The following is a 25001-nucleotide window of genomic DNA, read 5'->3' on the forward strand; positions in this document are numbered from 1 at the left end:
CAGGAGTCTTAATTTCAAATGTATGCCAAAATAAACAAAATGAATTATGACATACTGAGGTATTTCATTTGATGACAGTGTGTAGGAACTCACCTATTGCAAATGAGATGACTGAATGGTAGCCTACAAGTACTGTAGCACACAGTGGACTCCGTAAAGTCTCTTCTAATGCACGACCTTTTTCTAATTCAGATAAACCTAATTCCTTTAATAAAAACAACATTTAAACAAAAATTATAAATGTGCATTCCAAGAATTATAATGATTTTAAACTTTTTATTGTGTTTTATTATTACAGTAGAGTATTGTTTGTTTTAAATATGCATTGTAATCGCCATCATCGTTAGAAAGTTGTTTTTGCGGCAAATGGAGACAAAATAAGAAAAAGAATATATTAAAGATATAATCTTAACTACCGGTAGATATTATTAATTAAAGCCATGATTTGAACTTACCCTATTCCCCGAGAAACCTACAAACTCTAATAATTTAAGAATTCTTGTTGGCAACAGTGAAATCATCTAACAAAAGAGAAGACAGAAACATTCATTAATTCTTCGAACGCCAAAATCAACATTTGTCTGCTTTCACAAAATACGAATGTTCACTTTTCCTTTTTTTTTCTTCAAAAAAATTGATTGAGAGCTGTTGCCATGGCAAATTATGTCCATTTTGTCTAAAATTAATACCAAAACTTTTGAAAACTTTTGAAACATAACAGCTGCTCTCTGATTGGTCAGATTATTAGATGTTAGAATTGGGTAGCCAATAAGGCACAAGTAGCTTTGCACTGACGTCTCATTACAGTGTTCCATTCACTATCACCATCAAAGCCCACTGTTTCAAAATACAGAAAAAATACACCAAGATTATTCCTTCTACTTACTAAATTGAAAGTACCGATTCCAAACCTAACACCGCTTTCAAACTGTACTCTGGATGTTTCATCTGACCATGTACGTTTTTCTAACATTAATCTGCACTCTCTGTAAAAGATATGTATACATATCAATACCTGCTTAGCTGAGTCAGGATCTTGTACAAAGTTTTTAGCGAAAATGCAGTAAAATATTAGTAATGAACAAATAAATGCTGCTCAGAACGATAAATAAGATATTTAAAAACCAAAATGTCTAGTTGTTTTGAATAGATACTTAGGACTACGATTACCAACTATTATCTATATGAGTACAATATTATGTTATGTTCGTCATCAGTAGAAAGGGGTAAATGTCATTTTCAAATTGTTGTATCACTTGCAAGTGGAAAAAGATAGCTGCAAGATTACATCCAGGTCTCAAGAGGGCACCATCTATTGAAATCTACTTTTGTTAAAGGGGCACTTCCAGTTAAGCCTAATCTCACAACAAATTTACTTCCTGGATTAAAATTACAATAGATAACAAAAGATAGATTAACATTGTAAACAACATAAACAATAGTGTCCCATGATTCTTTGGTGCAATCCCTGGGCCAAGATGCCACTTTACCAAGGGTCTTTGGTGAAATGTTGAAAACGTTGCCATCTTGAAGGGCTAAGCCTCTCTTCTAACATATCATTTCCCACAAAAATGTGCATTGTGGGTAATGTTTTTCTACATCACATGGCCAAACTACTACTACCGTAAAATCTGTATTAGAAGCAGCATCCCTAATAGAAGCCGCACCCATTTTTTTTGAACAATTGAATTGAACAATTTTCATATGTGTAGATGCTCTAATAGAAGCCACATCCCCTCTGTTGCATTGTATCATTTTATTAGAAGCCGCGGTTTTTAATACAGATTTTACACTTTTTTCACATTGCATTTTATGTGATAATATGTGATAATAGCCTTATTACTATTCAATTCAATTTAATTTAATTTAATTTAATTTAATTTAATTTAATTTAATTTAATATGACCATTTTATATGACCATAGAACAACTCACTGTAGTTTGTTTTAGTGTTGAATAATATTATTATGTTTAAACAAATGTTCAGAATCACAGCTACTGGTATTGCCGCTCTAATTCACATAGGAACATGTTTTCATCTTTTGAAAGCGAGAGATAACTTTGCTCATTTTGTTTACTCACTAGACCGCTGTATTTTGTGGTGTTGAATGACATTCACACAGAATAGAACTTTATCACAATAAATGGATATCTATTATCTTATTTTATAAATTCCTTCCATGCACCTTAGTATATGTACATGAATTAGAATTAAAATTAGAATTAGAATACTTGAGATAAAAGTACAAATACTGTAAAAAAAAACAGTGAAACTAAATTCTATATAAAACAGCTACAATAAAGTATTTTACAGTAGGTGAATTTCTGTTCATTGTGAAACCTTGAATAATACGTGAAAAACATGGTTGGAATGCTGGCCGAAAATCATTTGATTTTTAAATCTTAAATTCTTATCTTTTGAAGAGGAACATGGAGATATCTTTACTTCATCAAAATTGACAATTATCAAAATTGACAATTATCAAAAGTATACCACATTTATTAAGCTTGAAAATATTCCCAAATACTTTCGCGTTTGTTGAATTTCTCACAATGTCTTGATGCCACTATGACCTTTGTCAGGTTTTTATGTTCGATTTCACGCATAACGCAGGATCTTGCAAGTAATGTGGTATATTAAAGGAAACTTACTTATATGAGTTGTAGCATGCTCTAATTTTAAGGCCGCCTTTGACAAAGTTAACCAGGTTTTCGTCTTGAATAAATGTTACTAAAGCTCTCTGTAGCAAGCATTCTGCGTAACACAACTCAGCATGTACTTCCTCTGAAAATTAGTAAACAAAAAGTGAGATTTGTAAAAAAAAAGATGGGAAATCAGTAAACAAAAAGAGAAATTTGTAAAAAAAGATGGGAAATCAGTAAACAAAATGGAAAATTAGTAAAGAAGATGGGAAATTAGTAAACAAGATGGGAAATTAGTAAGCAAGACGGAAAATAAGTGAACAAAAAGAGAAATTGGTTAAAAAAGATGGGAAATTAGTAAACATAATGAGAAATTAGTAAACAAGATGGGAAATAGGAAAATTAGCAAACAAACTGAAATCAGTAAACAAGAACTAAAAATAGTAAAAAATAAAACAACGATAATTGAGCAATATAGATTCATGGATAAAATTTAAAATTTAGTTGAAATACTAAAATTAGTAATTTACATATAAATCTGAATAGTTGGGAATAGACGCTGATTGGCACATTTCCAAACTAGGAAGGAACCGCAATAAAAGTATATTTTACCACTGAGAAGGAAATGAATTAATTAACCAATCAAAATAAAGCATGCATAAAGTGACTCACAATCAGTGTATGTAAATTATTACACTGACCAATCAGAATACAGCATGCATAAAGTGACTCACCATCATTGTATGTAAATAATTACATTGACCAATCAGAATAAAGCATGCATAAAGTGACTCACCACCAGCGTATGTAAATGGTTACACTGACCAATCAGAATAAAGCATGCATAAAGAGACTCACCATCAGTGTATGTATTGTAATCAACTTTATTCCATTTCAATCTCGCTTGTTTCTTTCTCTGTTTATTACAAACTTCAACTGATCGTTTCAATGCATCTACTGCTGCGTCTATGTGTCTTGGTTCAAAGGTCATTGCAGCTTGTATATACATCATCGTACAATATCCGAGTGCATGGTAACAACTGGAATCAGCCCTATCAAAAACAAAATGTCATAATTACTATGTAAATCTATCAGCTTTATAAATGAATATATCACATGATGTAAATTTCAATAAAAATTTATTACTAGGTTTTCTATTAATAATTGAACATACAACTACAACTGTATTACATACAACTGTATTAATATTAGCTAGCTGCATGGTTTGTCTGTGAGCGTAGTGAGTGTCACCATGCTGTGCACATTCCCTATTATAAAATTGTTATGACTTGCGATTTTCTCGTTTCTGCAAACAAGTGCGCAGTAGACAGTGAAACAATTTTCGCTATTACCAGCTGGTTCAGCTATTTTCAGGATCGTAAATAATGTGGGCCTTTAATCATTTCACTACCAGTTCCTTCTTTTCATCACAAATTCACAAAATAGTCCTGTTTATAGTCTGCACTCTCCTTCAGAAGATTGGGACAAAAATGGCGAAATTTTTTGAGTAAAAACTGAAAATTTAACTCAAATTTGACTCAAAAGTCTGTTGGCTTCAAAATTTGGGCACATTTTCAGAAATATTGAAGAATATGAGAAAAAAGTGCAGAAAAATTTGGGCAAGAAAGTCTGGTGGAGAAAAGGTATATCCCAGTAAATCAATAATCACTGTGGTGGTTTTCCTTCATTAGACTTACCGGTACTGATTATTTATATTAATTAGTAAATATTGAACAATGACAGTTCAAATGCATAACAGAAATGTTGAAAGAAAACACTACTGTAACAGTCATCCTCTGTAGTTTGTATGGTACTGTAAACTACTTTATTTTAGCTGGAATTAATTCGCTGAAAAGACTTTTTGAGTGTTTTGTATGGAATTTATTTTCACTGATTTTTGGCGAGTTGAATGTAAAATATGGGGGAAAAGGTATATTCGCTAGATTTTATTTTCACTGAATCACCCCTTCAGCGAAAATTAATCCCAAGCGAAAATAAAGTATTTCACAGTATTGTGTAAACAGCTTGGAATCTTTAAATAACACCATATACATGTGGGTATGGTGTTAACACAGCAAGGTCAATGTACCTGCATACTGTTGATTTATAGGTATATCAATTTATTACAAATTGAATGTAACAGCTACATGTAGTTAAAATATGTAGCAGGTATTTTTTTAAACAAGGGAACAGGGGTGCAGCTTCCTCATGCCATGGCAATGCGCCCCCTTACCCCGGGCAGAAGATCTTCAACCATAAAATTCAGATGGATCAGAGATCACATGTGGCCACAGTCTTCAACTATGACATGTCTGATAGTAATTTTGGCCTCAAGAAAGCCATAGAATGCTCCATTTTAAATTAAAATTATCAAAAACTTCACACCCTGGTGTTCCCTCTTTCAGTTTTTTTCTAGAAAAACCTGTGTAGGTAAGTGCATTCAGCTATAGAAAACCACTTTTAACTGCAACTAATTGAGGGGTGCGTATATGACAATTAGTCTCCCTGGTGTGAGAAATATTCACTGAGGTGTTTCCCTATATTGTTTGTACGTCCATGACTGGTGTCAACACAGACCGACTTTCTCATACTGTAGTTTGATCTACATTTGGATTATGTTTCAAATAAATATGGTAGCTTTGTGAAACTTGCATTGATACCCATAGTGTAGTAACTGTACACACATGTAAGATTCGTACTTACCATGGTTCAAACCTATTCCTGGCATCACCAAAATGATTATTCAGAAATAAATTAACAGCAATCTGTGTTTCCTCTATTGCAGTTGATAAGTCCATGGTCTTGGCCCTGCAATCAAACATAATTAAATTAAATTAAATTAAATTAAATTAAATTAAATTAAATTAAATTAAATTAAATTAAATTAAATTAAATTAAATTAAATTAAATTAATAATAAATCATCATGACAAAATCATTATTAATTGACCATATTTTAATTCCCAAGTAAGAAAAAAACAAAAAAAGACCCGTTCCTTTTCAGTGCGTACATTGGTTTTGAAAGCAAACAAACTCATTTCGTATCGCTTCTGCTAAAATATTATACAAAAGAAAAATAAAGGCATTAAACCATTTTCTTTGCATGCCTAGTCTGTCACATTAGTTTTTCAATAGTAATATTCAATCATACAGTTAATATCTCAGCTCTCATTTGTGTGTTTCCATGGAAATGTAAATTACCAACGCAGCATATATCATCATCTGTCAGGTGACAAATCTATTCACAGTCTGACATTGACACATAATTATATAATACAGAATTGTGGGTAATTCATTCACAGGCCTTGTCAATTGTGTACTTGTTGATAGAGGGCACGGTATCCCTGAGAATAAACATACTAAGAACATCTTAATTTTGAAAGATACATTTTCACGAGACATTAATGAAAAATAAATGTAATATTGTTGGGATTCAAAATAGGGAGCCACAGTGATTTTCACTTATGTCCTAGGGAGTCACATTAACTTTCAATGGGGCTCTAGGGAGCCATAGTGACTTTAGTGAAATTTTGTCTTTTTAGCAGTAGAAATTATAAGACTTAAATTTATAAATTTTATTTATAGTAAATTTGTAAATAGTAAATTTTACTTGTACTTTTTGATGAAAATACAGCAGAGTAATTATCAGCACATTTACCTAGTACTGCAAAATACTTTATTTTAGCTGGAAGTAATTTTTGCTGAAAAGACATTTTGAGTGTTTTGTATAGAATTTATTTTCACTGATTTTTGATGAGTGGAATGTAAAATATAGGAAAAGAAGTGTATTTGCAGGATTTTATTTTCACTGAATCATTCCTTCAGCAAATATAGCGAAACTAAATTCCAAAAGAGAATAATTCTTAATATGTACATGGTGTATTTTTTTAGGCAGTCATGCTGTGACGTCATTTGTTTAAATTTGTACCAGCATGTAAAAATATAGATGAAACAAAAACAGGTTATCACTAGATTGCAATGTACAGCATTATTATTCATATTTCTGTATTAGCATGGACATGTACATACACAGCAAAAAATAAATAAAAAATAAATGCAGCAGCACCAGCAGTAAATCATTTAACTAACAGAACCCAAACAAACATCTATATAGTACATTGAAAGGCTTTTCACAATTTGTCATGGTTTGGGGAGGGGGGGGGCATAATAGCTAGTTTTATGGAAAACTGAAAGCGGTAACTTTGAACGATTTGTTAGGCGTGAATTTGTTGTTGTAGCATCTGTGGAATATATGGGCTACCTAATCACAAATAAAAACTACAGCAGTGATGTTAATATTGTTGTTGTTGCCATACTTGGTTTAATGGAAAACAGCAAAAAATATGATAAAAAAATCAGTACCACTGTATTCTTTAATCTGAAAATTTTGTTTGTAGTATTTATATGCCTATTACATTTAAGCTTCAGTATCACTTAACAATTAATTGATTAAGTGGTTTGCCAACCATCGTGGATTGAATAAAATGTTTAATTACTCCTACTTCCCATTACTTTGGAAACTCAAATTTTATAGAACAGCATTATAGATCAGAATACGAATGTAAGATCAAAGGTAACTTTCTCTTCATTATTAAATATAGAATTTGTAGCATTTTTATATTTTAATTTATTGCGTGTTTGACAACCTCAAAATGTTGTCACAACATCACATGGTTTGCTTGCCATTTATGAATCAAACGAAAATTCCTAAAGATTTGTTAATACACAAACATATCCTATTGATGGTATTTGTCATTATATCAATAATATTGCTTCTAACACCCCACCCCTAATAAGAAGTTTTGAGACAATTTTCTAGTGGACACAGGTCATAAAAAATGAGGGAGGTCCCCAGTTCAAAACATTTAAAAAAAAGTTTGGGTATGAGTTTGCACATGGTTATAAAACATAACAATTCACATTAGAATGTAATCTCCAAATACAACAACAAATACAATACTGTAGAATACTCGCTATTTTCACTAAAGGAATGTTTCATTGTAAATAAAATCCAGCGAATATACCTTTTTTCCTATATTTTACATTACATTACAAACTCATCAAAAATCAGTGAAAATAAATTCCATACAAAACATCCAAAAATGTCTTTCCAGCGAAAATAATTCAAGCTAAAATAAAGTATTCTACAGTAGATTGATTATATCAATGTAAACTTGATGAGACGCAAGTCTGGAATACTAATGAGTACTTCTAAACACTTACTATTGTTATGCAGATTAGTTGTAACTATTGTTAGTACATATACATGTATCTCACAACAGTTATAAATAAAATAGTTGACTCATTAAAACAATGACTTTCACAAAATGGCTTTATTTCATGCTGCTGTGTACAAAACATGATAAAAATATATGGCAACTGAAATACTTTTTGCATAAATAACATCAAAAAAAATTGCTAGGTCATCCTCGCTTCTATAGGAAAATATGGTGGATATACAGCAAATTGGTGTACACTTTTTTTGACAACAGATGAATCAAACTATCGATGATCAGAAACTTGACTTATTTATGAAAAATATTCATTAATTTGGCATACCAAAAGTTGGTTAATTTTAGCAGGAAATCAAAATTAGATTACACATAAGTAGAGATAAAAATATTTTACCTCCCTGGATTATGGCAGGTGTGTATTCTATTATGCATCCACCCCACTTTGCTACATCACGATTCATGGCGGTGTTTAAGTGGGCATCCCATGAACAAATGACAACACTGTGGGTCAAGGGCTAGCTAAACCAGTAATATTTGTTCACAATTAAATTTATTTTAAATTCTGAGTTTTCCTAAATGCTAACCAATACTGGATTAATAAAAACGCATTCCCTTCGGATACTTAGATTAGAACATATTTATACTACAAGGAATAGATATACAGTGAAGAAATAAAATAAACATAAATCACCATTATAAGCATTTGTCTACTGACAGATTCATTGATAGATCATGTTTATTCTCAGTTAACACAGATTAATGCTTCAATAAATGACACAAGACACAAGGTTTTGACAAAAGTGGAAGGGGGAGTGAGTTGCGGACACTGGCGTCGTAACGAACAAGGGAGATGCCAGCTTGGTCAATGGATGTCAAAATTGAGCATTAACACAGATTATAAATTATATTCATAATCATACTATATATTATATAAGCAGCTATGAGACATTACAAGAACACATAACTTACATACAGCGCAGCACAGAATTATACCGAAAGCAAGTACTCGTAATATCCTGATCGCATAAAGGCAACAGCTAACAGTATATAATTAACTCATCATCAAATGAGTTGCTAGTGTCCATTAATAACAGACAACACATGTGACACGACCATTATGTGTCCACCACATGTGACTTTTCTGTTTTATTGTAAAGAACAATACATGTTTTCTACATGTTGTTGACAACATTACATACTAGTACTCTCCTGCACCCAGTGTGAACAGCCTGGCTGAATAAGACCTAAACATTGGGTCATGACCTTTTGAATAATTTACTGAGCATGATGTTTTAACCAATCACCCGCCAGTAAACCCTATGTATGACCCTAACGGTCACTCATCCTGGTACTTTTCATATCACAACCAGTGTAATGTAAAATACTTTATTTTAGCTGGAATTAATTTTCGCTGAAAGGACTATTTGGGTGAATTGTATAGAATTTATTTTCATTGATTTTTGATGAGTTGAATGTAAAATATAGGAAACGAGGTATATTTGCTGTATTTTATTTTCGCTAAATAGCAAAAATTAATTCTAAGTGAAAATAAAGTATTTTACAGTATTCAAAATAGTAAAACTATTATTAATCAGTACAGAGACAGTAAAACTAATCAATAGTGAATCGAAAAAATATTGAATATTTATTGAATTAAACTCTATGAGACTTGATGTTATTTAAAATTCAATTCTATCATAGTCCTATAGAAGACTATGCCCCTATGCAGCATTCACAGTTGTTGATGTCTACAATGAATTTTTCAGTTATCTAGTGGTATTTATATTCAAGTCTAATAGGGTTTACACTTCGGGGTTAAGAGGCATTCATTTTTAAGAAAAATTAAATTTGATCAAATTGCCTCAAATCAAGAGAGTTGTCACCTGCGTGTGTGCGGGAATTGAGTCCCAAGCGACAATAACAACACACGCTAAAAATGAAGGCTCATGGGTAGACGCTTGTTTGTAAACAATGACATGCTATGGCCATCTGACGCATGCGCAGGTGACGACTCCCCAGTTTTAAAGAGAAATATATGGAGAAAATTTGTGTTTTTCATTGATTGATCCCAAAACAAGCTCTTTGAACATCGCTATTGCCTTTGATGCAATCATTCAGCCCTGGTTTTGACTAGACAGTGTGTGGCAATAATAGTTTATTCTATACATACAGTTGTATGTTAAGTTTTGATAAAATAAAATGAAATGACCAGTATTAAGCTGATTTTCTGATGAGAGCCAGCTATGTCTTAATTGGTCAAAAGACAGGTTAGTTAGTATACCCCTGGCATGAAGCAAAATAGTGATTATCAACTCATGCGTCTATTTGGGTTCACTCTTGAAATTTTGACATCAAAAATAAAATCTTTGTAAATTATCTGCCTGGGTATTGAGGGAACACTTGTCTGAAATAAATACGTCACTTGAAATTCTAAAATATATTGAGCATCTCAATTGCTCCCAGTAATATTCAAAATTAACAGTGTCCTATTACTGAGAAACCATTAAATCTATAGTGTCTAGCTATCTGTGCTAGCTTTTAGTGATTTTATTTTGTTATTTAGCATATTGTTTTCTATTTTTTTGTTTGTATCTTGTGACCCCCCCCCCCCCGGGATTGTGTGAGAGTCAATAAATAAATAAATAAAAAATAATAAAATATATCCCATAAACGAGGCACCTTTCATAACTTAATGCAAGTTGAAGATGTTTTTTTGGTATACAGATAAAATGAGAGAATATGATTACAAGTTGCTCACCTAAGTATATTAAATCTGTGTAGTCCCACTGCTGACTTACGATGTGATTCTGAGCAGCTTAGCTTCCAGTGTACTGTGTGTACTGCTTAGCTTCCAGTGTACTGTGTTAAATCTGTGCAATTCTTACTATTGCTAATGATGACCCTGTTTTATCCAACATTATAGAGGTATTGCTATTGTTATGCAAATTATAATTGTTTAGAAGATAATTAGAGAGCAGAGTGCAGGCAGTTTGTTGTTGAATAGCCCAAGTTGTGACCACCCATATATAGTATTTATGACACACTAAGTGGCTTGTATAATTATTCAAGTATAACTACATCGGGAGTGAAGGTACCACATTTGATCTATTAGAATCGCATCCCTAATAGAAAATGCATATGAACCCAAAATTACATACATGTATAATGTGTACTGGATCATTAAAATACGACTTATTTTAAGTGTTTTGCTGGGCAAACAACATACCGGTAATGCTGCCAGGTAAAGAGCTCCACAAATTTATATGATGCAGTTTACAGTTTTTATATCACTTTTCATTCTCTGGATATCATTCTATTGAATGCTCTTTCAACATCCGTGTTATTTATTATGTAAGTACATGCATTACTAATACAGAAAATATAGTATTGTATACTGGCAGTAGAGATTTCATTCATGTGACATTCTCTCTTAGACAATGCATGAAAAGCTGGGTGTGCTGTGGAAAATGGAATCTCAAATTTAATGGAAAATCAGAATTCAAATTTAAAGGTTATTTTATCTTAAATCTGTGAGAATTGTTAATGGGTACTTGTAAAAATGTAAAACTTTTAAAACAGTCAATGAAGAAAGCTTTCACGGACAAAGGCAGTCAGGTTTATAAAAAAGACTAAAAAATTAAAATATGACTTTTTTTAATAATAAAGCAAATACAGTATTGTATACTGGATCATTAAAATATAACTTATTTTGAACATAGATTCATCTCTGTCATTTACGTAAGTGCATGCACTATGAATAGTCTACAGTATGGGTAATTTTCTTTTTAGTGCAATCAAATCTTTTCCTGTAAGTTAATTTAACCATCACATCATATATTTATATAATTCATAACTCATTATCAAATTTACATAACTATAATGAATTTCAAGCTAGTACATATTTCAGTCCTCTAATGTAGAATCTCATAGGGACCAATTCTTCAACAAAATCAGCATCTCAGAAATAGGAAAAATTAAATCAAGACTGCAGATTGACTTGGTAACACATGTTTATTAATGAAAACAGGATTGTTACGTTTTGAATTTTTCATTCAATATTTATAAATGTTTGTTTGTTTGTCTCATCAGAGCAAATTCTGGGACAAAAATCAAAATAAATTGCGATAAATATCGTAAGTCTCGCAAGAAAAGTGAATACCCTAAAGTAGATGGCATCTGTGGATTAGTGTCTCTAATGATGCAATATTACTAGTCAATCAATCTAATAAACACCTTTTGAATCTGATTAAAATCTGATGTAATTTTTCATATATTGTATTAATTCTATATGTTCTTTATTAATTTGTATTTTGAGGAAACAGATTAAACTCAATTTTCAAGTAAACCTGAGCAACCAAATTTATATACAGTCAGAGTGTATATGCGCATTCTGTATTTTTTTTATTAATTATTATTATGTCTGACTTATTATGTATTGGTATTATTTTAACTATTGCTATGTTTGTGGATGATTACAAAAACCTTTTGAAAACTGCCAATGATAAATTCAAAGAAAATATTATAAAATATATGAATAATAAAAAAAAAGAAAGAAAAGTCCAAATTTGGATCTTATTTCAATCAGATTGATAGGTATCTAAAAGTTTATGAAACCCTCAGTTACCATACGATGGTGGTCTTTAAAAAAACATAATATCACTAACCAGCAAGTTTGAACAAACAACCCCTACCCCCATCATATGGTGTGTAGTTTATGCATAAATAGCATATTAACAACAAATTTTGAAATAAAGAATCGATTACACATAGAATGTTAGTATCATAACTAAAAAAATATTATGTTATTTCTGTATTTTTTTTGTCTTAACTATTTCATCGCGCATAAATTTTACAGGTTTCATCACCTCATCAACAGAGGGCGCTGTGCAGTGGCAAAATCGTGGTCTTACCTGGACACTGATAAGAAATATCTTTTTTTTTTTAGCTCTAATATTAGAAAATTAATTTTTGACATGTACATCAAATTACTGAAAAGTTTTTCAACCAAAGGGTTCTATTTGGTGACAGGGGAGTGGAGCAATCCTGCGGTGCATTAAAAAAATGTTGTGAAACTGTTTTGAATACATTTTGAAAAGAAAGTTCAGTAAAAAGATTTGTTATTATTAAATGACATACACACATAAATATTATTAAATATTACAAAAATAAACCAATTTTACCCATGCATGCATGCATACATTGTTTTCTTGCCTATACCTAGGGTATTTGTTTTGCAAACAAGCCTTGTTTATTTTATTTTCAGTACTTGTTGAAATATTTAGATTTTCAATGAATAGAAATATTTTATAATTTAGATACATGTCCCAACATACTACATGTACTTTATAAGATAAACACACATATACATGTAATTAAGCGTCACCAGACATACAATGTGCTATATTATTAACCTAAGGCGTGTGTGCACAATGAAACACTCTTGTTGCCCAGAACAACCTTTAGCTATCGAAATAATCACACGTACTAGATGATCAGTGTCCTCTATCCGTGTGAAGATAAACAGCTTGAAATCACAGCTCCTAGCATATAGGCAATTCTCGGGGTGGAGCTACACCAGAGAACGTTCTACGTAACTAAGACGCACACATCTGCACCATGGATTTTTAGGGGGTTTGTGTGAGCGGCTGTGGAACCCCGGTCGAAGAGCTGGTGAAAACAGCGAGGGAGTCAAAGAAATAGCGTGAATTATAATTTGAACTAATCCTAAGCAACCAAATTTATATATGTTGCACATGTAAAGGTAGTCTTGTTACACTGTTCAGGGGAGTCTGAACAACTATCCCAAAGTAAAGTTTTCTGAGTGTTTTCACCATGATGGTTGCCAGGCAGTGAAAATGACCTGATGTTAACCCCTGTGAATAGCTATATAGAACATGTTGACGTACAATCACTGTCTCATTATGTATCTCATTAATGCTTCTTCACATCTCAGTGATTTGATGGATGTTTATTCTAACATTGAGCAAATTAGGATTAACGTAGCACATGTCAGGAAATAACTCAAATGAATTCTGTTATTAATGGCTTCGTTATTACCTCAACTGAATATTTTATGAATATATGCATTGCGTTTGATTTTGGGGCAATGTGAATATATACTTTACATTGCCGTACAAATAAAAAGATGACATAAAGATAAAAAAACGTTTTATTCCAACCATTCAGAAAATTGACATTTCTAATATGGTTTCATTCGAAATAAGCTTAATGAAATTAATAAAATAGAAGTAAATAATAAAATATAAAATGAGATACCTGATAAGATCATAGAAATTTGTTTGGGTTTATATGTGCCAATACTGCCAATTATAAGACACACATACTACAATATATATAAAGAAAATTCAAAGTTGAGAACAATGCAGAGTAAAAAAAAAAAAGTTTTGAACCATACCATACAAAAAATTATTATGCTCTAAATTTAGAACAAGTAACCACTATTGAAAAAGGAGAGCATACCCAGCCAATAGTATGTGTGCTAAATGAAATTGAACATGAATTACACATTTCATCTCTTTGCCCTAAATATCATTTAGACCAACAAAAAACCGTGACAGATATTGCATTCCCTATACTAAAATCAATAATTCATTCCAAAAACTTGTATATCTACTTTAAAATAGAAATGAGGACATGATCAATGGTGTTGGAAGTTTTGTAAACAGGTGCTTCACAACACAAAATTAAATTGCATATTAATTTTTTTTTTTTTATGTACATGTATTACTTTTTGTTATCTATATATTTATTTGCTAACAGATAATAGAAATGTTTGTTTTTTTATCTAAAGATTCAATAAACTGTCACTACATACACAACACATGTAAAATACAATGTATACAGAAATCAAATGTGCACTACACGACTGAGATGTATTAAATTGAATTAAAAAATTGTAATTTCATAAAAATCAATTTAGATTGCTATATATACAATTCAAATTAATTAACCTTGATGAAATTCATATTGAAGTAAAATTTGGTGGCTTCTACTGTATATTATAAATTATAGCCTGTATTTGATAGATTGTGTGTGAAACATTTGGGGTGTGTAAAACAACTTGCTGCAAATCTCTCTATACAAACATACATACACTGATGGGATTACTGGTATATTCACACTTTTAAAAAAATATGTTCATTTAAATTTTAGTTTTTTTTTTTAAATTAAAATGGTTCACCAATCACTTAGTTTGTTTTTTCAAAACATCATACATTGTAAAGTTCAAAAGATAAAATAATTAGATTTGTTACAATTACATTGCTTACATTTTTTTATCCTCGGTAAATACAAATTTATTATTAGTCAAAGTATTAAAAATACTATATACATTATATCTTACTAAAATAGTTTCTTTTCTAATAATGTTTTTTTTTTTTTTTTTTTTAAATATTGTTTTGTGCCAGGCGACAGTTCCGGACATTGAGTGTCACTGTTGTCTCTCCTGACTTTTTTTTTCTGTATGTGCAAATTGCAAGTGCTAGTGACAACACATAGTGCATTTTGCCACAGAAGTTATATTCATGTTTGGGACTACATGACAGGGCTGTGTGGCCATCTTTCTGTCAAATGGCAATTTGTAATGCGCTATCCTAGTGTCAATCAGATTCGGTCGAACACAAGCACCTGCGGACCTTAACCAAGGTTCCCCCAAAGTCGCATTTGTTAGTGAATGAATCTCGGCCAGTGGAATTGGCCTGCCCATTGAGTCTGTGGCACACTCACCCAGGGTAGGGGTCGACCCTTTGATGTTCAGCCTAAGGTAGGATTACTACCGATCATGAGTCTGGTGCAACAACCACTATGCTACCAGTGACCGGTTTAATAATAATGGTTTGAAATTTGAAATATTTTAGCTAAATGTGAAGTCAGGACAAAATCCAAAAATGGTAGTGAAAACAGAAAAGTTAACATTGTGTTTTCTGTGAAAAGTGAAACTGACAACATATTTATAATCAGCACCTTGATAAACACGACTAATGAACATTTTCATATAGATTAGAAATCATATTTGATATGATTGAATGATTATTTGAATAAAATAATTATTATTGGCAATGAATTGTTTATACATTTTTTTTTTTTGTGGAAAGTATTATAATGAATAAAGTATTTTTGGTTTGTAACAGTCAGTGAACATCAAAAGTATACTATATAGCAAATAGTAGTCAGCAGTCCATCAGCAGCTTTAATATCTTTCAATGTAATTATTTTCCCCAACAATTTGCACATTTTTAATTTTTTCTATAATTTTTTCATTAATTTTGAACCAAATGAACATGATTTCCTATTGATCATTTTCTTTCAAAAAATATTGAAAACAAATATTTTGTGAAAAGTGAAAAAAGTTGCTTGAGGTGTTCAAAAAAATTCAACTTTTGAACGACATAATTTTTTCCAGCCAAAATTTTGCTTACTTTCAAGTATTTTTTCTATAATTTGTTTGATCATTTTGAACCAAACAGACATGATTTTTTATTGGCTACATTCTTGATCAAGTTTTGAAAACAAAAATTGTGAAAAATGTGACACATTCTATTTTGTGAATGATATTATTTTTCTAAATATTTTGCACATTTTAATTCTTTTTCTTTTCATAATCCTTCATTAATTTCGAACCAAATCAACACGATTTCCTATTGATTATTTTCTTTCAACAAATATTGAAAAAAATATGTTGCTTTATTTTTCGAAAGGTGAAAAAAAGTTGCCTGAGTTTTGGAAAAAAAAATTTGTGAAAAATGTGACACATTCTATTTTATGAATGGTGATGTAAGTTGACATTGATGCTCAAAAACATTGAGTTACTGTAAAATACTTTGTTTTCGCTTGGAATTAATTTTTGCTGAAGGAATGATTCAGTGAAAATAAAATCCAGCGAATAAAATTTTTGTCCTAGATTTTACATTCAACTGTCAAAAATCAGTGAAAATAAGTTCCATACAAATTTATCAATTCCAGCTAAACTAAAGTATTTTACAGTATACTACCATGCACATAAAGAGTTAGCTTGATACTTAATTACAACCGATATTTCAATTCTGATTATATTATCAGAATAAAAACTATGACCAGTGTAGACTATGAATATATAAATGATTTAACATCCTGTCATTTGGAAAAGTATTTGTCATGATAATGAAATTTGGCTAAAAATATTGTTAACATATGGTACATGTTTTAAAATAGATTAAATAAGAACAACATGCACTGAAGATAGACATTTTTAACACCAACTGTACTACTTTGCCGTGACTTGTCAGTGATATAATTGTTTTGAACCCCAACACACTTTATTACCTGAACAATTAAGCCCTCAAATAATTATTACAGCAAAGTATTTTTAGTTTATGTTCATTTATTTGTTTGTCCCAATCAAAAGTACCGTAGTTATGAATAATTGATCACATGGTGTCATGCTCAGTGTTGTCGTTTAAAACAGACGCTATTGGTTGCAATGTGACCTATAGAGAGTTAAAATATTATGAGGTTATTACGAGAATACCTCAAAGTATGCACAAAGACAGTACAGCTGGAGTATTAACCGATGCACAGCGGAGGTCGATGCACGGCGTACTGTCTGAGTGCATACTTTGAGGTATTCTCGCAATAATCTTATTATTATACATCTTTTCCTTCCAAGGATACATCATGGGAATGCCGAAATCCAAAAAGTTTAGAACAGGATCAGCGAACTTCTTTGTGTTGAGTACGGTAAAACCCTGGTGGCGGCCATGTTTGTTTTTACTATTACAGGATGCTTACACGCGTAATCATTCCATATTTGGAATTTGCATTTCCGTATATGGTAGGATGAAAATACCCTGTAAAATACCGCAAAATTACAGCATGTTGTAACTCATGGCGTTACAGTGACAGATGTATAATAATACATATTTTAGAAATCGTCAACAACTACAATGTTTTGGACAATGTGTCACAGTCACACTAAGATGAAATTAATTTGGTCATTACCGGGTACTAGCACAAAATGATAATACTGGTATCGAACATACGAGTTACCAATCAGATTTTGTAAATCTTCAACAAGATATCTCACAAAGTGAGAATATAAATCCTACTTGTTGTATAATTAGAATAGTTTTCTTGTTTCATGAATCCGCTTTTAGTTCCCAGTAAGCATTTCCAAATAGATTATAAATTATAAAGTCATTATCATTATTTAAATGTTGGACCACTGACCCATCGTCTCCCAGCTACCTCCATCAATGTAGATAATAACGTATATTCCCCACACATTGTAAACTAATTTAACTATTTTTATATTTTGATGTATTTTCTAAACAAAGTCTGGTATGTCCAATGTGTCTGTGTGTATTCACTGCACATGTGTCTTAGAAACCCTGTGATGGTTTCTGTAATGTATTCTTTCCAACTTTTAGAAGGTAATAGCCCCTGGGGGCATTGTGAAATACTAAAATGTCACAAACACATTAAAATACTAATACCGTGTACACAGGAAAAACAACACTACTGGTATATTAAATTTAATCCTATCTTATCTTATCCTATCTTAATCTTAAATTACTAGTACATACCACATCACTGTTATGGTTTTGCTTTGTTCTAGACTTTGGGGGTTGATAGCGTGGTGTGCGGGATTCACTATTGTATGGGGATCGTCAAAATGGTGATTTGCTAATCTAAAGTACGTATTCAATAACTATCCTTCATTTTTTGAGTATCTACATTGTATGTGACTAAAGAATGTTAAAACAAATCAAAATAACCTGTTCCTGTATTCTAACGAACTCGTATCATTTTCAATAATATCATGATAACGCAATTATCTAAACTATGCATGCGCTGACTGAACCAAACGCCTTCGCATAAAGTCTAGATTAGACAAAAACCAAAGTGTTTAACAAAGTTACAATTCATCTTGCTAACTGGTTTATCCGATACAGTGGTTGCGAAGTATTATTTATTCAAGGTAAATACAACATCAAATATGAGTGTTCTTTTTATTCTATGTATCACATATAGCCTCGTGTATAAATATATTAACTAACACTTGAAGGGGTAAAGTAATGCAATGAAAGTGTCTAAAGTACCTGTCCCAGCAAGATATATCTCACAAGAAAATTCATCATGTTGAAATTGCATAAATAGGTTTAAACAATTTTTTTAAAGACATTCTCGGCCCAACTTGTGATTTTAATTGATAGTCCAGATGGACAAACAATTTCTGATTTATTGTCACAACTACCTTATATCAGTCAGGTTTTAATTTCAATTCCTGAATTTCATTGATGACAATATGTTTCAAAGAGAACATATGATCAGACTGAATACTGTAAACACTTTATTTTACTTTTAATTAATTTTCAATGAAAAGGCATTTTGGAGGGGAGGGGAGGGGAGGGGAGGGGAGGGGAGGGGAGGGGAGGGGAGGGGAGAGGGGAGGGGAGGGGAGGGGAGGGGAGAGGAGAGGAGAGGGGAGGGGAGGGGAGGGGAGGGGAGGGGAGGGGAGAGGAGAGGAGAGGAGAGGAGAGGAGAGGAGAGGAGAGGAGAGGAGAGGAGAGGAGAGGAGAGAAGAGAAGAGAAGAGAAGAGAAGAGAAGAGAAGAGAAGAGAAGAGAAGAGAAGAGAAGAGAAGAGAAGAGAAGAGAAGAGAAGAGAAGAGAAGAGAAGAGAAGAGAAGAGAAGAGAAGAGAAGAGAAGAGAAAAGAGAAGTTTCCTGATATGGCTTGCATAAATTACAATTCTTACATTCCCCAAATGACTGTCCAGTTTGTGCGAACTTGTACCTCTATACTTAGTCTTTTGATATATATAACCTAAATAACTGTTCTGAACGAGACAACAGACAGAGAATGTTTTATTTAAAAACGTCACAAAACCCTTCTCGCTACCTTAATAAAGAACATTTCCACTGTGTTATATTGAGAAAATATTATAAATAGGTTGTGAGTGTTGATGTTTTTTTAAATTATTTGAAATAAGGCTGCAGTATGTTCTCATCATAACAATGTCAGTTGGCATCACATATTGCCAACAATTCATGTCTACACCTCATAGTTTAACAAAAACCTATTTAATTTCAAACACACCTGTGTAGTATATTGACCAAACTTATATTTCTGAGTGTTTACATACATATTTACATATGTAAATATCCTTTAAACTATAATTCTCAGCTGTTATAATAATTATCATATATACTTGTATGTGTTGTCAGCTGTACTATGTACTCGCATGTTCATTGAAATTACACTTGTTGATTACTGTAAAACGTGTCTTTTTATCTAGCATGTTATCATAGGTACCCTATAATGCTGTCGTTGAATCCACGATATAGCTCTAATTTCCATATTGTTATTGACCCCTCTAAATTGAGAATCAGTTAATTTTGACACATTGCCAAATATGGTATGTACCTTTTTCAAAGTGTTTTACAGAGTTTAGAGGAAAACAACTAATTTGCATAGCGTTTTTACCATATCCCTAGGAATAATTAATACAAAATTTCCAAGTTAATCCGTGGAAATAACAAAAGAATGGACAAAGTGAAAAACTGAATAGTTTGCATAGATATCATACTCACCCGTCAGTTTCACCGTTACTGCTCATAGAGCGTGTATTAACACTTTGATAATCGACACTATTGTCAGTCGCACTCATTTTCAGAATATTCGATTTCTATGGCAACGGTATTAAGGACGGTATTAACTATCAGCTGCTGCTTGTTCAGTTCATACAGCCATGTATTGGTTAAGCTAGCAGGCTTTGGATATAGTGACGCACATTACCACCAGCAATTCTATCATCTATACTCTATTCCTGACACACTACAAAGACGAGAGCGGCTAACAACCCTACCCACATAATTTCAAATATGCAGATGAGATCATGTACTTACCATACATTGATGTGGATGGACTGTACCACTAAGATATAGGGGTGTTCGCCTGATAAGAATACACTATTAATATAACAGGGCGCATTTCATATTGATCATATTGATGGATATTACTTACTCACTTATGAATATGATTACGAGACAACCCGCTCTATAGCTAATATAGATTATTATAAGAATTTAAGAGAATATACATAATGTGTGAATGTTGTATTTTATATACATGATACATATATTGAACTGAGTCATTAAATTATATACATATCATAATTAATTAAACAATAGACTACTAATCTATTGGTATGTGTTCAATATTTTAAATCTTTTTATTTTAAAGCCGTTATGACTGATTTACATGTCAATTGAAGACTTCTTTAACCTTTTGAATGCTTGGTTTTTTTCCCGCCAAAATTTTGATAAAACATTTGAACATTTTAATGTTTTTTTTTGTCATAATTTATTCGGTAGTTTTGGACTAAATGAATGTAATTACTACTTGCCTATAGATCTTGATCATAATTGTCGAAAAAATGTGGAAAAAATTATGCAGACTTATTTTGTGAAAGGTAGGCGACAGAAGTTGACTTTAAAAATTATGTAAAAATCTACATTTTTAACCAGAAATCATTAATAATACTTGAACTTCACAGTGACATCAAAGGTCATTGTCTTGATGCCCAATGAGTTTTGCTTCACGCTCTTTGATATTCCTCATCTTTTTCCTATATGACAATTTTTTTTTTTAAATTTTGGCAATGAAAGTGGCTGCTCTCTCAAATGAGTTCAAGCCCAGTATGATTAACATATACATAATGTATATTGCCCACTGTGTCACTGCCACTCATGTTAATAGCAATTTAATAGCCAGGATAATCTTGTTTCATTTCCAACAACAAATAAGTTAAGTGACACAAGATTTTTTTATTTTAGCAAATCATATTTAGCATTTTTTTTATCTTATCACATTTAACCAATCTTGTCACATTGTAGAAAGTCATACATTTCATTCTTAGACTAACTTTATTTTATCCATTTGCATACTTTTAATCTTATCTTATTTCAGCCAATAGGAGATATTTTAGCAAATATTATCATATTTTAGCCAATATATCATATTTCTATTCAATACTGTGAAAGGGTTAATTATTCACTGGGTTTTAATTTCGCTTATTTCGCTGACTGAAAAATGCGCTAAATTAAAACCCAGTGAATATGTAAAATTTAGCATAGAACACATTATCTAAATGATAAAACCGTGAATTTAAAACTTACTGAATATGCCTGAAATGGTAAATCAGTGAAATTTAAACCCAGTGAAAATTAGTCATTTTACAGTATTAGCAATTGGTTATAAAGCTGAGAATACGGTAGTCACGACTGAAAACAGCATTTCATATCTAGATGAAATGAAATAAATTAAAATAATAAAATGAATGAAAGGGAATATTACTCACATGTGTGTTCACTGTAACTGACAATGCCCATCTAAACCAGTTTTCATAATGTTTAGATCAATTATTAATAAATTATGTGTTTGTTTAATTCAAATCAGTGTTTGAATGTCAATCACAATGGAATATGCATAGCTGATGAAAGCGATGAGCACTGAGGTTTTGAAATATTCACTGGGGTTAATTTTAATTTGCAGGAATATTCATTAGTTTTTAAAATCAGTGGTTTTTGAAAGAAACAATACATTCCATTGTTAACTTAAAAGTGTATTTACTAAGTTTTAATTTACCGTATTTAGCTATTAGCGAATTAAGGGAAAAGATAACCACACTCATAACTAAACTCTATACAGTACTGTGTGAGAATAGAATAGAATAGAATAGAATAGAATAGAATAGAATAGAATAGAATAGAATAGAATAGAATAGAATAGAATAGAATAGAATAGAATAGAATAGAATAGAATAGAATAGAATAGAATAGAATAGAATAGAATAGAATAGAATAAAACCATATGTTGCTTATACCACATTGAGTAAAATTTGTGTGGCCTCCCCACTCCATTAAATGCATACTGGTAATAATGATATTTAAAGTGAACTATGATATTTTAGAAATAAATACATCCATTAACAAAAATATGTTACTTATCAAAGCACCATGGCAACCATCACTATGGTGATCAGTTCATGAAGCAGATGTGCCAAAATATTGTAAGAGTAGTTGTTATTTAAATATCTACATTTATCACAAATGGCACACCTCATCACCTTGGCAACACAGTTTCCACTGATACACAAATTACATCTTGGAATTTTGATTCACTCCACCCGACTAAAGGTCACCCATATAGTTTTAGCAATTAGAAGTTTGCTGATACTTTGTGAAATAACCGGCATTGTTGAATGCAGGATTTAAGTTGGGGTAAGACCCCGAAAAAAAAAAATAAGTGTCTGATCAATTCAATGTGCACATGGGTTGTTTTATTTTAAAATTACCACCAAAATAGTGCTTCTTTAATTTTTTTTTTTTTAATTCTAATAAAAAACCTTCAGAAATCAGAAATATTGATAATGTTATGAGACTACCAAATTTAATTTTTGAGAAAAATGTGTTTTAGTTTATCCTGGTTACAGAAATTGATAAACAGAACTCTGAGGAAAAAGAAAAACACTGCCTTTTCAACTTAAAAAAATAATAAATTTTTTGTTGTTGAAATTACACTAATGAAACAGGGTGTCCACAACTACACTTTTCATAAATAGAAAAAAGGAATAGGTCGGGATGAACTGGGCAAAGACAATATGATTAAAATAAGATTAGTCTGGGCTTTCTTTTTTATTTTTTTCCTCTCATATATGATATGTTTTTTTGGGGTAGGGATTATGTATATTTAGCTTTTACTTCATTTTATTTTAATTTATTTTTTATTTGCTGGCAGATTTTCAAAAGTTTTGGTAATCATGAAAGTCCACAATGTGGCGATAGTTAATTAGATAGTAATGATAATAAAAACAATTACAAAATAATAAAAATATATAGCAAAAATAAGATAATGCCATATACTCAGATTTTAATTAGTGTGAGGGCAAAGGCTACATGTACAGCAAATATAACTGTAAAAGCACATACAAATTAATTTTTTGTTGAAGATAATATTTTGTAATAAAAAAATTAAATAATAATAATTTGGAAACCTAACCAAAATATGTAAGGAAACAAATACCAGTAAGAGAATTGTAACAATTGCTATTGTATAAATGATAAAACTGTAATTTCACTATTATTGAATAAACTGATACTAGTATTGAATAAAAATATTAGTTTTTATTACAATGTCACTTTTTGGCATTCCGTTATTTTTAAATTTACTAAGAGTTTGGTGTGTTTTTGTTTTTTTGGAATTCATTTTCACTGAAAAGACTTTTTGGGTGTTTTGTACGGAATTTATTTTCACTGACTTTTGACGAGTTGAATGTAAAATATAGAAAAAAAGGTATATTGGCTAGATTTTATTTTCACTGAATCATTCCTTCCTCGAAAATTAATTCCAAGTGAAAATAAAGTATTTTACAGTTACATGCCCTCACAGGTGACATTTCAAAACAGTTTTCCAACTGTGAACATACGAGGGGGCTATTATTGTCATCAGTAACATTTCAAGTTACACCTGACGAAATTGAACCCTGAGCTTTTTACTCTCAAATTTTTAGGTAAAATTCAAATTATTCTAATTTTGGTATCACATTTTCAGTCCTACAACAAAAATCAGTGCAGTTCAATAATTGGATTTTAAGTGGCAGTATTTGTATTTTTAATCAACTGAGCCAAAATACAGTAGACAATATAGAAATAGACATACTTTATTTCACATTAAACTCATCAAAAATCAGTGAAAATAAATTCCATACAAAACACCCATAAAGCCTTTTCAGCGAAAAATAAAGTATTCCACAATAACAGACACAGACTCAAAGAAAGTTAGAGGCAGTGTGGTCAGTGCAACCAGCCATACTTTCACAAGTTAACAGGTTGACACATATGCACACATGAATAAAAAGCCAGGGTCGGCAGAATGACCTGAAACGTTGTTGTTGAAAACTGCTAATGACATTCATCTCAACTTTTTTTAATTTTTTAAAACTACAGGATTTATAGCTAATGTCCACATGAGTAAACTGTGAAAAAAGAATTAAATGCATTCATAATTATCAGTTAGAAAATGCTGGTGTTAGTTTTGTTACTTCCCTTGTGATATTTCTACTATACAC

The 25001-nt window shown here is 31.3% G+C and overlaps 1 protein-coding gene across 4 annotated transcripts in view; it reads right to left on the reverse strand.

Moving 5' to 3' along the window:
• LOC100374240 (tetratricopeptide repeat protein 39B-like) overlaps positions 1 to 25001 on the reverse strand; it is a 38572-nt gene that overhangs the window by 12252 nt on the left and 1319 nt on the right. For 2 of the 4 annotated variants that reach the window (XM_085503266.1, XM_002738100.4), the window contains exons 1-7: positions 20464 to 20758; positions 5346 to 5450; positions 3501 to 3694; positions 2652 to 2784; positions 887 to 986; positions 456 to 521; positions 94 to 205 (exon numbers count right to left, since the gene is read on the reverse strand). In XM_085503266.1, coding sequence (XP_085359392.1) covers positions 94 to 205; positions 456 to 521; positions 887 to 986; positions 2652 to 2784; positions 3501 to 3694; positions 5346 to 5450; positions 20464 to 20540 — 787 coding nt within the window. In that variant the 5' untranslated portion in view covers positions 20541 to 20758. Of the gene's footprint in view, positions 1 to 93; positions 206 to 455; positions 522 to 886; positions 987 to 2651; positions 2785 to 3500; positions 3695 to 5345; positions 5451 to 8844; positions 8999 to 20463; positions 20759 to 25001 lie in introns of those variants that run through there. The other 2 variants (XM_085503268.1, XM_085503267.1) reach the window with 2 other exon arrangements.

This window comes from Saccoglossus kowalevskii, chromosome 9, assembly GCF_978046115.1.
Source record: "Saccoglossus kowalevskii chromosome 9, keSacKowa6.1, whole genome shotgun sequence".
NCBI lineage: Eukaryota > Metazoa > Hemichordata > Enteropneusta > Harrimaniidae > Saccoglossus > Saccoglossus kowalevskii.